The sequence below is a fragment of the Portunus trituberculatus genome, chromosome 27 (assembly GCF_017591435.1).
Source record: "Portunus trituberculatus isolate SZX2019 chromosome 27, ASM1759143v1, whole genome shotgun sequence".
Classification (NCBI taxonomy): Eukaryota; Metazoa; Arthropoda; class Malacostraca; order Decapoda; family Portunidae; genus Portunus; species Portunus trituberculatus.
The window spans coordinates 17,572,921-17,586,765 of NC_059281.1; the positions used below are offsets into that span (position 1 = coordinate 17,572,921).

The following is a 13,845-nucleotide window of genomic DNA, read 5'->3' on the forward strand; positions in this document are numbered from 1 at the left end:
GAGGCTGGCGAGTGTCGACTGGCGAGGCTCACAGTGACCGCATGTAACATGTAAACAAAACAACGTGTGGGACGGAGGTGTGATTACTGTGTTGTTTGAGGAAGACTGCTGCGTCACACTACAAGTCACCTCACAACATGTCTAGAATAGTGGTGAAGAACCTCCCGAAACAGGTTAGTTACTGATATATCCCCAATACATCTTGCCTCGTGCTGTGATAGCTCAGTGCTTCCCTCCCAAATAATCTGCAGGCCATGCCCGGTAGCAGGTCCATCCGCCCCCGCGACGATGCACCCCAAGTCCATTTGACCCGTGAGTTGGAGTGAATGAACTTAAGGGGAAGTTGATGCGCCCCACAACCTAGTCGTTGTGCCTCAATGCGCCCCTCAACCAAGTTGAAGTCGTTGTTCCCCAACTGTCATACAAATACTATATACCAAGGTAAAAATGGTGGCACTGTCCCCGAGAAACCGTCCCGCGCGCTCGCCTCGACTCCCAGCTCCCACTTCACAGCTCCTTCACCCAGCTGATTTGACGTCACAGATATGAAGCCACGCTATTGGTCAGCGAGAGAGAGAGAGAATATGAAAACAAATAAGGATAGAGAGAGAATATTATGAGAACGAATTAGGAGAGAGAGAGAGAGAATGGTAACGAAGAAGGCAGCGTTTCTCAACCTTTTTACCCTCGTGTGACCCTTAAAATACATGACATGTGTCAAGGAACCCCTACGCAAAAACAAAATTATATACCATATGTTTCTCATTATATGTGACGTCAAATCAGCTGAGTGCAGGAGCTGCGAAGGGGGAGCCGGGAATTGAGGGCAACGTGCGGGACGGTTTCTCGGGGACAGTGCCAAAATGGTACACGCACTCTCTTTACCTTGCTATATACTGTGAGTGAACAAATAATTTCAACTCTCATGCAGATGCTATATATAGGTATAGTCTATACTGAAGGTTTACTCAATTCATTTTGGACCATTGAGTGAACAAATATTTTTTAACGAATTCAAACCAGCCAAATGAGGTTACTTTGAAGTATAAATATTGTTTGTAGCCACACATCCATCATGACAACTGAGCTGCTAACATGCCCCTGCATTGTCTGTTTTTGTGAAATAAGGCAAAGGCAGCAAGCACTCCAGTGTGAGAGTTGTTATAAGTGGCAGCACTGTACCTGCAGCTCGGATGTAAGTCAACTTGATTATTGAAGAATGAACCGTGGAGAGCTGGCTGATGTACAATGGCAATGCGCTGACGAAACACAGATACTGTATCGGTATTTTTACCGATTACTCGATATTGATTACTTGGAGTACACATACTCTCTCTCTCTCTCTATTTCCCCTCCGTCTGATCCCATAACCATTTCTCTCTCTCTCTCTCTCTCTCTCTCTCTCTCTCTCTCTCTCTCTCTCTCTCACCACGCCAAAGCAACTACTTGCTGAAGTATCTTACTTTGCCTCCTTTTATGATTTTAAAATACTGGATTTGATGCAAGAAAATACACTTTCATGATGTATGAATGCAATAGACTTTGTTTATGAGTATGCACTACAGATTTTTTTTTTTTTAATATTAAAACTATTATTATTACATCCAGTATGTAGTATTCTTTTCTTAAATGAGAATTCGTTTATCATGACGACTAAACAAAAATTAACAAACTTTGTAAAAGGGAGTTGGGGTGCGACAACTCAATATTGAGGCAATATTGGGTGCATCAACTACTGATGAAGTAGATTCGTCCCAGCTTCAGGGGCGAATGGACTTGGAGCGCATTGTCAATGGGGCGGATGGGCTGTAAACCCCTTGCCCAGGCTTCTTCTGGTTTATCAAACACTTTTGCTGGGGTGTTTGTTACTATTATGACATGTCAAGTGTAGCCTTACGGTGTGTTTCCAACTTGGACTATTCATTATTACCAATCCAGTCCACCTGATAAACCAACTCTGACCATATTGGAGTACCAACTTGGTTGATTGGTTCACGACAGACTGTGTTGGTACACTTAGTGGTTTGAACCGAATCACTGCACTTTATGGTTTGGTTTGGTTAGCTATGTGCTGAGTTGGCCTGTAACTCACCCAGATGGATGCACCTCTGTGTGATTATCACTTGTGCCATTGAACATCCTGTCGTCCAGGATTGTCCTTTCTTTTGTAAGCCTTGATGAATCAGTTAGGTAATATATTTTGATATTAAACCAGTTGAGGTGATCCTTCCTCCAAAGCAACAAGCACCTGTAAGACATCAACTCTGTTCTAATCTTATTGCAGAACCTCACTTGATGCTGGAGTTTTATATATGGACAGTGCATATGTAGGTCAGTGTGACTATGTTTATGAACAAATGAATGATGTTGGTGAAATGAACAACTTGGTGGAAACTGGGTTTTTTTTTTGCATTGCATTTCATGATACTTGGCAACCTTCTTTATTGAATGTATCATTCACCTCATCACAAGTAAGTTATTGTATGATTAATTGGAGACTAAATTTGATACTAACTTTTCAGATAGGTCAAGATGAACTGAAGAAACACTTCAGCCTAAAGGGAAACATCACAGATGTAAGATTGATCTACAAAAATGGGGAGTTTCGCCGGTATGCTTTCATCGGCTTTGAGGGCGAAGGTGATGCCAGTGCAACATGTGATCACTTCCACAACACCTTCATCAAGCAGGCCAGACTGACGGTGGAGATGTGTCATGACTTCAGTAAGTGACTGGTGGTTGATGTATCTTTTCCTCTACACCTAACCACTCACTGCTTTGTGATTGTGATATTCTGCAGCATTTTCTAATCACTTAGTTAATCAAATGATGCATTGGGATTTGCACTTTTATATTACTTATGTCCTCTCACAATAACAGCCTGATGCTTGATAACTGTATTCATACCACCATACTTTCTTATTCCGTGCTTTAGATTAAATGGGTTTTTTCTTTTATCTGCATTGAAGTTTGACATAAATTGCAGTACATGGAAAAGATGATAAGATTTTTATAATTGTGCTGTTTCTTGACTACCAATACACAAGGGAGTACCAATACTTCTTCCTTTTTTCCACAATCCTGCCTTGTATTGTAAAGATCCAGAAGGCCAGCAATAATCATTAAGTCTTTTGAATTCTTTGACCAGGTTGTTCCAATTAGAGTTTATTGTATTAGATACTGAATTAATATCTGCTGTTGTAGCTATACTCATTCCTCACTGTACTTGCAGGTAGTGAGGAAAGGCCAAAGTCATGGGCAGAGAAGAAAAAGAAACATAAAGAAAAAAAGTCCGAAGAATCACAGTTGAAGGAAGCAAATGGTAATAACAACATTGAAACAGAGGCAAAGAAGGAAGGAAAGAAAAAGAAAGAGAGGAAAAAAGATAAAGACTCCTTGAAAGAAAACTTACTGGGACAGTACAAGAATGATCCAAGCTTTAGTGATTTCCTGAAAGCCAACAAGAAGGGTGCAAAGGAGGAGGAAAGTGCTGCAGTCCTTGCTGAGCAGAACAGCAGTGAATCAGAGGAGGAGGAGGAGGAAGAGAAAGAAGACAAAGTAGCTCAGAAAAAGGATGTCTCAGATCATGATGTAAGTAATATTTGTGAAAACTTTCTTGCCATTGTGTCTATATGAAAACTAAGTAGTTAATGACAGTCAAGGTCAACTTACTTTCACTAAGAGTATGCAATTTTAATGGTTTTAATGGTAAAGATTGGTGTAGCTTGAGTGTGTTTTTGCATGTTCAGATTCCTTCATTCCTCTTTTATGACTTAATCTTTCAGACCAATTCTTCACTGATTCAGGAAACAAGTATATGATGAGGTGGTTATTATTTGGTATGGGGAGTGGATGCTGTAAGTATGAAAGGAAGATTACTTGTTAAACAAAAAAATATATATATAAAAAAAAAAGATATTGGACTACCAGAGAGGAAGAAGAATTAGATTGTGAGGAACAGAGTGGTGTTGAATAAAGTGTAGATAGGAACAGATAGAGACTTCTGTTACAGCCACTTCCATGGAAGAGTTCCAAGCAACAGGTTTCAGAGAAACTGCTGTGTTCTTAAAGTAAAAGGGATTTACCTTCCATTCCAGTATTTGAAGAGTCTGATGAAAACTCTGCCCAAAGACAAGGATCACATAGAAGGCAAAAAACCACCGAAGAAAAAGGTATGACATCTTATGATCTTGAGTCTTACTCTAGCTAGATATGTATTAACTTGTATGGTAAGTTAGTTTGCAGTCACAAAATAAGAAAGATATCTCTTTAATCTAAATTTCCTGACAATCCTTCCTCCAGGAGAAAAAGGAATTCTACACAGTGGTGATACGAGCTACAGAAATGTGTAAAACCAAGCAGGGCAAAAGCCAAACCTTCTCCAAGAAGGCTGTTAAGGACTTTCTAAAGCCCCTCAAGTTCAAGAGTCTGAGGATACCCAAGCATGCAAGGATGGTGGCTTATGTGGGCTTTGAGACAGAGAAGGAAATGAAGCAATCACTCCAGAAAGATAAGAGTTTTTTGAGTATGTGTGACATTATTAGCATTAATGGCATTATTTTGACTCAGTTCAGAACAGAGCATGTTAGGAGAAAGGTTTAGCCATCATTTTGACCAGTGTTCTTCAGTCTTTTTTTGTCACAGTCTAGTTTGACTTTATGTACAAATGGCTTCCTACTTCCTATCATAATTTTACCTAGCAACATGTCAACTCAATGGGTTTTAATAGATAGATATCATTGGCCAGAAGTCATTTATAGCTATAGCTTGGAAGCTGACCCACACACAGATACACTTAACATATTTTGATTTATTGTTCACATGATGTGCTAGCCCAGTGAACAAGAGCTTGCATCAGTGTTTTGATATCAACCTGTATTTTGAGGATACCTATTAAGGTAGTGATGAATTAATCTTCCAACCTATGATACTTATATTTAAAGATTTATTTATTTAACCTTTTTATCATGAAGGCATTTCTTTTAAAATTATTTCCAGTAATTAAAACTTAACATGCATATTTCATGTCTTCCAGATGGAGTCAGAGTTCACATTGTCAAATATGGAAAGTCCCCAGACAACAGTGATACTAGCAGCCAAGGCATCAACAAGCCATGGGCTGCAAAGGAAGAGGCATTGAAGCAGGCAGAATCTGTGGCAGAGTCTGGCAAACTGTTTGTGCGAAACCTTTGGTTCTCTGTCACAGAGGATCTTCTACAGGAACTGTTTCAAAAATATGGTGAGCTGCTTCATGACCAGTTCATGATTAAAATATTCCTTAGTTGTATTGTATGTAGCATAAAATAATCCCTAGATATTTATTTCCTTATTTGCATTTAATTTATGGTATTGAGGATATTTTAGCACCATTTCTTTATGTCCATTTTCCATTTTCAGGTGAGGTCATAGACATCACGTTGCCCATCTGTAAGCACACACGCCGGGCCAAGGGCTTTGCTACTGTCACCTTCATGTTCCCAGAGCATGCAGTGAAGGCAATGACTGAGCTGGACGGCTCAAACTTCAAAGGGAGAGTACTGCACATTCTTCCAGCCATTGAGCCGAAGATTGAGGAGAAACGGAATGGTAAAGCATGAAGAATATTATGTAAATGCTCCTTTAACTTCTAATAGATTATGCTTACATTTACACTCACAAACATCTCTTCACCTCTGATTAGTTAGGATAAGAATTTGAAATTTAAAGTCAGGTTTTCCATCACCTTTTGCAGAAAACCTGAGTTTCAAGGAGAAGAAAGCTCAGGAGAAAAAGGCCACTGCAGGATCGTGGCACAACTGGAATACGTTGTTCATGGGTAGCAGTGCCGTGGTGGATATCATGGCAGAGCGCTACAATAGGTCCAAACAGGAGGTGAGTTGGCCTTATATTTGTTTTGACATTCTGTTGCAGATTGTTAGGTAGATAAAAAATTTGAATCTTGACTATATGAAATTCCTTTCATACAACAATTATGTATGAGTAGAGTGAAAATATGTCCAAACACAGTTGGTTAGAGCGGAAGGCGCGAAAGGGACCACGACTTCCACTCTGACCAATTTTCATTCATTCCTTCTTAACTCCTAAACATACGGCAGGATTTGCTGTATGTCACTATCTGATAACTCTGCAGCTCTAGTAGTCAAAGTAGATGATATGTTTCCTTAGTCAACGTTCGCCTGTGGCTTATTTACTTGAATTGGAATTTAATTTTCATCCCCCATCATGGCCCCTTTTTGTGGATGGATGAGCTTACCATTCTACCCTATTACTACCTATTACAGGACCTAGAAAACTAATTAGTAAGGCCCAAATCTTAGTTATTTGTGCCTTAGTGAGGGAGAATAAGTCAAATCAAGAAAGTGCCGTGAACACTGGCATAGCTCTCAGAACTGTTCAATGTTGGACCAAAATTTATCATGAGGGAGGAAGAGGCGCTTTGCCACCACCTTACAAGCCTGAATGGCATAAGCGCTGAGTGAGCCAGATAACTCTGAACATTATTCGAAGACAGCTTGAGGCCAACCCTCGCATACACAGCAAGGAACTTAAGGCCAGGAACCCTCTTTGCTGAGTGGGGTGAGTGAAAGGAATGTGCGGAGATATGTGAAAGGCAACATGGGATAACAAAGTTGCCGCGCAGTTTCAAAACCTTGCTTCAAACATGGTCACCTTAACAGTAGGCTTGCATTTTGTGTCTCAGCACAAAGATTGGGACTTAGGTAAGTGGCATAGGGTACTTTGGTCATATGAGGCAAGCTTTCAGGTTACAAACAACCAGAGAAACCGTGTGTACCGCAAACCCGGTAGTGACTGTTACTATCCACGCTACACAACACACACAGTAAAACCCAGATTCTTTGATGGTATGGTGTTGTTTTTCTTACTATGGTCTTGGAAAATTAGTGTTTTTGCCTAAGAATGTTCATATGAACCAAAATAACTACTTTGAGCTATTCTGTATGAGTTATATGAGTGTATGAAAAAGTACAATGCTGATACCTTCATGCGAGATGGTGCACCGTGCCATACGGCAAACTTGTTAGATGTTGACTGGTTTGATTTCTGCAATGTCAGCCTTTTAAAACCATGGCCCGCAAATTCGTCAGACCTTAACCCTACAGAAAATCTCTGGGCATACATAAAACTGAAGCTAAACGAGAGAGATACTTCCTCCCTCCCATGCCTCCAAGCCACTATTTAGGACATATGGGACAATATTGACACTCAGTGTCTCCACCACCTGGGTAATTCACTTTCCAAGAGACTCAAAAAGATCAAGAAGGCACGAGGACACCCTATCAATTGCTAGTTTAGGTGAATACCCTCATTGAAACATATTTTCTGTATCATTAATCTCCTTCACAGGATGTCACAGAGCCTTCTGCTCTGACCAGCAGTGTATCTTGTATTTGAGTAATCCAGAATAGCCTAACTGTTATGCTATCCAAAAGCTCACATCTCCAAAGCTACAGTTGATTGCAGATGAAACTCACTTCCTTGACTTGACATTGAGCCATCTTCTTATAGATTGAAAAAAGAAATTATATAAATCAAGGAGACAAGTAGACAAGTTTAAATTTGCCTTGTATGGATAGATGTTCAGACCAAGGAGGACTGGAGTGCAAGGTAAGGATGCTTATCATAACACCATTAGACCAAATGTAATTATATGCAGATGTAATGGTGTTCCTTCTGTCTTAACAGATTCTTGATTCTGAAGGAAAGCAAAGTGTTGCTGTCAACCTGGCCTTGGGGGAGACCCAGGTGGTGGACGAAATGAAGCGGTGCGTAAAATATTAATATTGTGACTTGTATAGAATTTTTAGATTTCATGAGACTATTCTAGAATCTTAAGGGAAAGCCAGAATGGAAAATTATATGACTGGAAAGTACAAGCTGACAAGATAAGTAGTAGTTACAGTAACACTAGTTTGTTTTTTCAAAAGACGGCCCACTCTATGGGGGATGGTGAGCTACACTTGAAATAAGATAGCATGACACTAAGTAAAGGCTGATCTTTCATTTAACTTACTATAAACATACTGAAAATGTAGATTTATGGTCAGTAGGTGAGACAATTTTGTTTTGATGGTCATCCAAATCCTATATAATAATTAGAATTTTTTTTTAAATATTGCAGGATGCTGAGATATTACACAAACCAGGTGTAGCCCCTTACTGATAAAATAATGTTGAAGTAATACCAATATTTTGCAAGTTTCCATTATGATTGTTATCCTAATAGAACCATGGAGAATCGATTCACTAGCTACATAATCAATATTACATTTTGTCAATCCCATTACAATAAATCCTTAGAAATAGTAATAAAAATAACTTTGCTTTTAAAGAGTATTAAATGATTTCATAATTTTTGTTTGTAAATTCTAAAATGTCTTTTGCTGCTGTTTGTATTCCCAAGTAAGTAATTTTCCAAATGATAAACTTACAGCTTTTTAGAAGAGAATGGAGTGTCCCTGGAGGCATTCTCTACCCCTGGTGTTCAGCGATCCAAAACTGTATTCCTGGTGAAAAATCTTCCTGCCAAAACTACCTCTAAGGAGCTGGTGGAACTGTTTGGCAAGTTTGGTGAGCTGGGTCGTGTGGTCCTTCCTCCTACCGGTGTGACAGGTGAGGCACTAACACAGTGTGGGATTTTGCCTTTTGTGTAAACTTATGTAAATGTTGAGAATCATGCAGATACACATTGGCATATTTATGTTAATTATTGCTAAGAATGTAAAGGCTTGAGAGTTGTGGACAAAACTAGATGCTGAATTAGTACTGTACAGGTGATTTAAAAAGACTGCAGCTCATAAAAATATATGTAAAACTCAAATTAGTTTTTAAACAAGGTTGTGTAAAGATGTCAATGAAAAATCCTCATGCTGTAGATTTGATTCTCACTTTAACCATAAATGCTCTTGATAATATCTCTTAGCTGTAAAAGCTGGTCAACCAAAACTTTGGAATTACTTAAGATAGAATACTTATACAGTCAATTTACACTTTATATTTTCCCTAGGCATTGTTGAGTTTCTGGACTCTGGTGAAGCAAAGAAAGCATTCCGCAACTTGGCCTACTCTAGGTTCAAAAGTCTGCCACTTTACTTGGAATGGGCCCCAATCCAAGTGTTCAAGACAGACTTTGTAGCCAAGTCAGAGGAGACTAAGGAGACTGACAAGAACATTGAAGGTATCGGTTGGATTAAAGAAGTAGTGTAATTATTCAAAGCAATTCTAAACATACATATATGTGTTTCTTATATTGTAATATTGCATGTAAAATTTTCTTCCTTCAGATGATGAAACTACCAAAAAAGAAGAACCATCATCAGATTCTCACCCATCCCCTGAAACAGACACCACCGTCTATGTCAAGAACCTAAACTTTTCCACAACAGAAGACCTGCTCAAACAGGTATAATTAGTGGCTGTGTTATTTAGTATTGATGCTGAAGGGTGATTAAATGGATTTGAAAAATGTATGAGTGAAATTAATGGCAACAAAAAGAAAAAAGTTAAATAGGTAATCATGACATACTATCTTACAGAAATGAATATCTTAAAGATTAAAATTTGGGTTTCTTAAATTACAGTACCTAAATCTGCCCACTTAGTGGCTAGCATGCTGTACTATGGAAACATATTAAGCCATTAGATTTATGTGCTTGTCTCTTGCAGTGTTTCATGTGGAAGTAATGATATATAAGATAACTGATAACTTGCCTTCATTTTTACCATCTTCTGCCCCCTACACACAGCACTTTGAGAAAATTGGAGTTGTTAGCTCAGTGTTGATAGCCAAACGACGTGGAGCATCTCAAGGTTATGGGTTTGTGCAATTCCTGAGGAAAGCAGATGCAAAGAAAGCTTTAAGGGAGATGAATGAGTCAACCCTTGAAGACCACAAGCTTCAGATCAAGCTGTCAGAGAAAACTTTGGTGTATGTAGTGTTTATCAACTTGTTTCTATACTATTGTGTTTATATCCAAAGTTATTTAATGCTATTTAAAGTGAGGGAATATGATTGTCACTTTGTATTGTGTAATCATCTTGACTTCAAATATTTGGGAGATATCAGGAATGTGCTTCATAGACATGGATTTACAAACACAAGGATTAAAATTATATATCTATTTTTTCTTTCTTTATTGTAGAAAGTAACTAAAAGAGATGCAAGAAGCTCTTGAGATCTTATAGTTTTTATATGCTCTGAAGAATAAATGAAGTAAAGTTCTTGCAATGCAGTAAAGGTTGAGAGTAGACTTACGGTAGAAAAGATAATGAACGGTATAAAGATGTCACAAATGTAATGGGCAATATTTATTTTTATATAAAGTAAATTAACTAACTACTTTGTTATATCATAGGTATTATGATGACAACCTTGAAATATTTCTTTAGGCACAGAAATAACAATTATTTATGCCTTGACAGAACTTCTCTGAAGAGTGCAAGGAGGATGCATGATGCAGGGAAACAGACTTCTTCCAAGATAATGGTTAAGAACATTCCCTTCCAAGCCACAGCTAAGGAAGTGAGACAGTTGTTTGCGTAAGTATTTGGGAGGCGGTGACATAGTGGATAAAGTGGTGAGCATAGAATCGGGCAGACGTCTTTGTGTAGGTTTGAATCCCACCATGTACCACCTTGATACTTTGCCATTTATTGAGTGGTTTAAAGTTACCTACATGTCACTATGATACCCAGGTTCTAGGTGGTTACATCAAAGATGCACCTAATATGGGTACCACTATAAATAAAATTGGCTGTGCCACTAATGGGTGAAAGTTGAACAGCACTTCCATATTCTTCCAAGTAAATCTACAGGCACTATAGGCCACAACAAAAGGAAAAAAAAAAATTTGTCACACTAAGTTACCATAGGAATACTTTTGATGTGAGAAGAATCAATAATGAAAGAAATAAGTGCATGTGTATACCAGGTTTAGTATATATAGATAAGGTGAATGAACAAAATAAAGAGTAGTTGATAAGGTTAGACACAGCATCATGGAAGGGTTTCACCACATGCAAAGAAGTGCAGAGAGTGAGATTCCTGTCAGTTTTTATAATTATGATCGATCCTTAAGTATAGTAAAAAAAATTGTATTGACCCGTAGGGTGGTGTTTGTCATTATGCCAGATTTCCAATCAAAACATTCAGCCTATACTACTCATGATTCTTTAATCATAGTATGATCAACAAATGGCATTCTAAGAATATTCTGACTATTTCATTAAATAGCAGGTGATACAAATAAGTGTTATACCAAATTATATGAAGGTACTTCGTGGACATCTATGACGATGTGGCATATCAGGACAGGCGACGTTGCTACTCGACCCGAGGCGGGATTTTCGCTGGGGGGAGTCAGGTCACCACGCAGGTGCAAAGCGACTCACTTCTCATCTGGTAACCACGATGGAAGGTTACACTGACACTTCCTCATCTGTGTGTTGTACAGCCAAACCAAGAAGTTTATCTGCAAACTTAATAGATAAAAGCTTACAAGGACCACTTTTACCAATAAATCAAGCAAGGAAGATGCAGTTGGTATATCTGAAGGCACAGTGAAGAGGATTTGTTCTAGCGCAAACAAGATATACACCACAGCATCACAACCTTATCAGCATTTCTTTTCCTCACTCATTATATTACACTGGGTATCTCGACAGGACATAATAGTAAATATTAGGTAAATTATCAGCCTCATTTTCACTTTTATAACCAACACCTTTACTGTATTTAATTTGCCTATGGCATCTTCATGTCTTGTCCCCCACCCCAAATTTTTTTTTAGCGAAGTCATGCATTAAAATGAATAAATAACAGTTATTCCATTTTCCTTGAAGTAATGAGAGATATGGCAGCGTCGCATGGATTATAGGCCTAGCTGTACAGGTCAGTACAATTTAGTTTTACTATAAATAGAAGGATGAAGCGCTGTAGTACATGAGATTAAAGGAGGAAAGGAAAGGAAGAAAATGAGAGTATATAAGAATAGGGATAAATAAAGACTTATTGCAGCTATCTTTATGGAAAAAGTTCTACAGAAGAAACGTGATTTATGGAAAGAACAGATATATAACATTAGAAAGATTTTTCAGTTGTTTATGCTGAAATTTTCAGCTCATTTGTAAAAGACTATATTTGGCTTCCAGAACATTTGGGGAGCTGAAATCTGTCCGTCTGCCTCAGAAACCAGAAAGCAATGAGCACCGAGGGTTTGGCTTTGTTGATTATGTGTCTAGACAGGATGCCAAGGTAAGAAAGCAATGGAGGAAATTTCTTGCATATATCAGTGTAAGACTAGGAAGATATTGTTAATGATTTACTTCACTGATGAATTTACATGATTATATTAGTTGTTGTGAATCAAATAATATGTGAATGTTTCAAACTTACATTTTAGATTGAACTGTTTGTGATGTCGTACTATTCATATTTAATGGTATTTGAATAATATCAATATTGAACTTGCACACAAAGAAGACATGATGTCAGGTGGTCTACTTCATCACAACCACACATGCATTATTACCTTATGGTCAGGTTACCTGGTTAAATTTGTCTCAGGATACACTGTTTAAAATTCTATTGGATCCTTTATTGATGTTAGAATCAAAAGCACAAAGAATTGAAATTAGCATTTGTAGTGTACAATGTTTTCTAGCATAAAATATTGAACTGCCAGTTATATAGAGAGCTTGCTTGTTTATGAATGGCTTTGGATTGTTATTATTTACATGTTACAATTATTGTATGGTGCAAGTGTAGAACACCATATTTATTATTTCACTGGAAACTTACCATTCCTCTAATTTGTATTAGTCACCAGTATATTGATGAATTATTAGGATTAAGTTTACCATGTATTGATCTGCATTGCTTCTAACTTTTCAGAAAGCTTTTGAGGCTGTAGGACTGAGCACACATTTATATTCCCGCCGGCTGGTGCTGGAGTGGGCCAAGGAGGAGGAGACAGTAGAGGAACTGAGGAAGCGGACAGCAGAACACTTTCTTGGTGGAGGTTGGTGTTGATGTCTAATGCCACTTCCTTGATCCACCGATTATCACTGATCTTCTACTTGCATGTTGTCATGTTACTTTCCAGTCATTCTGATTTTTTTAGTCTAAGCTGGTGCAGTCAATATGTTCTCAGTAGTTTGTACTAAATACGAAGCCTCTTTAGGTATTTTCCAGATAAAAAAGCAGTTGCTTTTTTATCTGGAAAATCTTCTTTCATGCATGCAACATATATCCACATATCTACATTGAAGCATTTCAGCTATTCCAGTTCTGGGACCTTATTGTCCTTTGAAATTAAAATATGTAGGACCACCTTCCATGTACCTTGTAGTTTTCACTCATCTATGACAAGTAGTATCAACTTGAGCTGTGTGTATTCCTTAAAATCCCATCCCTGGTAATGTCTTCATGAGGACTTGTCTTACAGGCATTTAGTTTCTAAATTGTTTTATATAGAATCAGGAAGGATTTGATTGTTTTTTCTCGTGCCTTACAGGACCCAAGAAGAAAACCAAGGTTCAGATGGATTCAAAGAAGAATGAGGACTCTGATAATGATTAATTTAAGGTACATTTGTGCTAATTTTTGTAATAAAACTACTACTCAATTAATTTTAGTAGAATCTTCATTCCACAGGGTTCTTGTCCCCTTTGTTATAACTCCTAAACCACTTAAATACTTTTATTAGGTCTCGATGTGGATTTTTAGGAGTTAAAATCAGAAGTCCCAAAATAATGTTAAAATTATACTTGGTGTTGGTCAGACCATATCTAGATTATGCAGTACAGTTCTGGTCTCTATATTATAAG

General features: G+C 37.9%; 1 protein-coding gene across 3 annotated transcripts; it reads left to right on the plus strand.

Moving 5' to 3' along the window:
• LOC123509356 (probable RNA-binding protein 19) lies at positions 1-13,647 on the plus strand. 3 transcript variants are annotated; one of them, XM_045263610.1, is made up of 18 exons: positions 35-173; positions 2,285-2,327; positions 2,523-2,724; positions 3,233-3,591; positions 4,098-4,172; positions 4,303-4,525; positions 5,036-5,239; positions 5,398-5,586; positions 5,732-5,871; positions 7,705-7,784; positions 8,453-8,631; positions 9,026-9,196; positions 9,303-9,421; positions 9,765-9,946; positions 10,441-10,557; positions 12,169-12,271; positions 12,911-13,037; positions 13,533-13,647. In XM_045263610.1, the coding sequence occupies exons 2-18, from the start codon at positions 2,313-2,315 to the stop codon at positions 13,595-13,597; spliced, it is 2,550 nt and encodes an 849-aa protein (XP_045119545.1). In that variant the 5' UTR covers positions 35-173; positions 2,285-2,312; the 3' UTR covers positions 13,598-13,647. The 3 variants fall into 3 exon arrangements, with proteins under 3 accessions (XP_045119544.1, XP_045119545.1, XP_045119546.1); XM_045263611.1 differs by having other exon boundaries at positions 93-173; positions 2,285-2,331; XM_045263609.1 differs by lacking the exon at positions 2,285-2,327 and having other exon boundaries at positions 1-173.
• Positions 13,648-13,845: the final 198 nt, after the last annotated feature.

What these genes read in the sequence shown, in the direction of transcription:
- LOC123509356 (XM_045263609.1), top strand. Translation starts at nt 138, where the DNA reads ATGTCTAGAATAGTGGTGAAGAACCTCCCGAAACAG. An exon ending in AGGATGTCTCAGATCATGAT is followed by an intron (nt 3,592 to 4,097) that starts GTAAGTAATATT and finishes CTTCCATTCCAG; the next exon opens with TATTTGAAGAGTCTGATGAA. An exon ending in GATTGAGGAGAAACGGAATG is followed by an intron (nt 5,587 to 5,731) that starts GTAAAGCATGAA and finishes CACCTTTTGCAG; the next exon opens with AAAACCTGAGTTTCAAGGAG.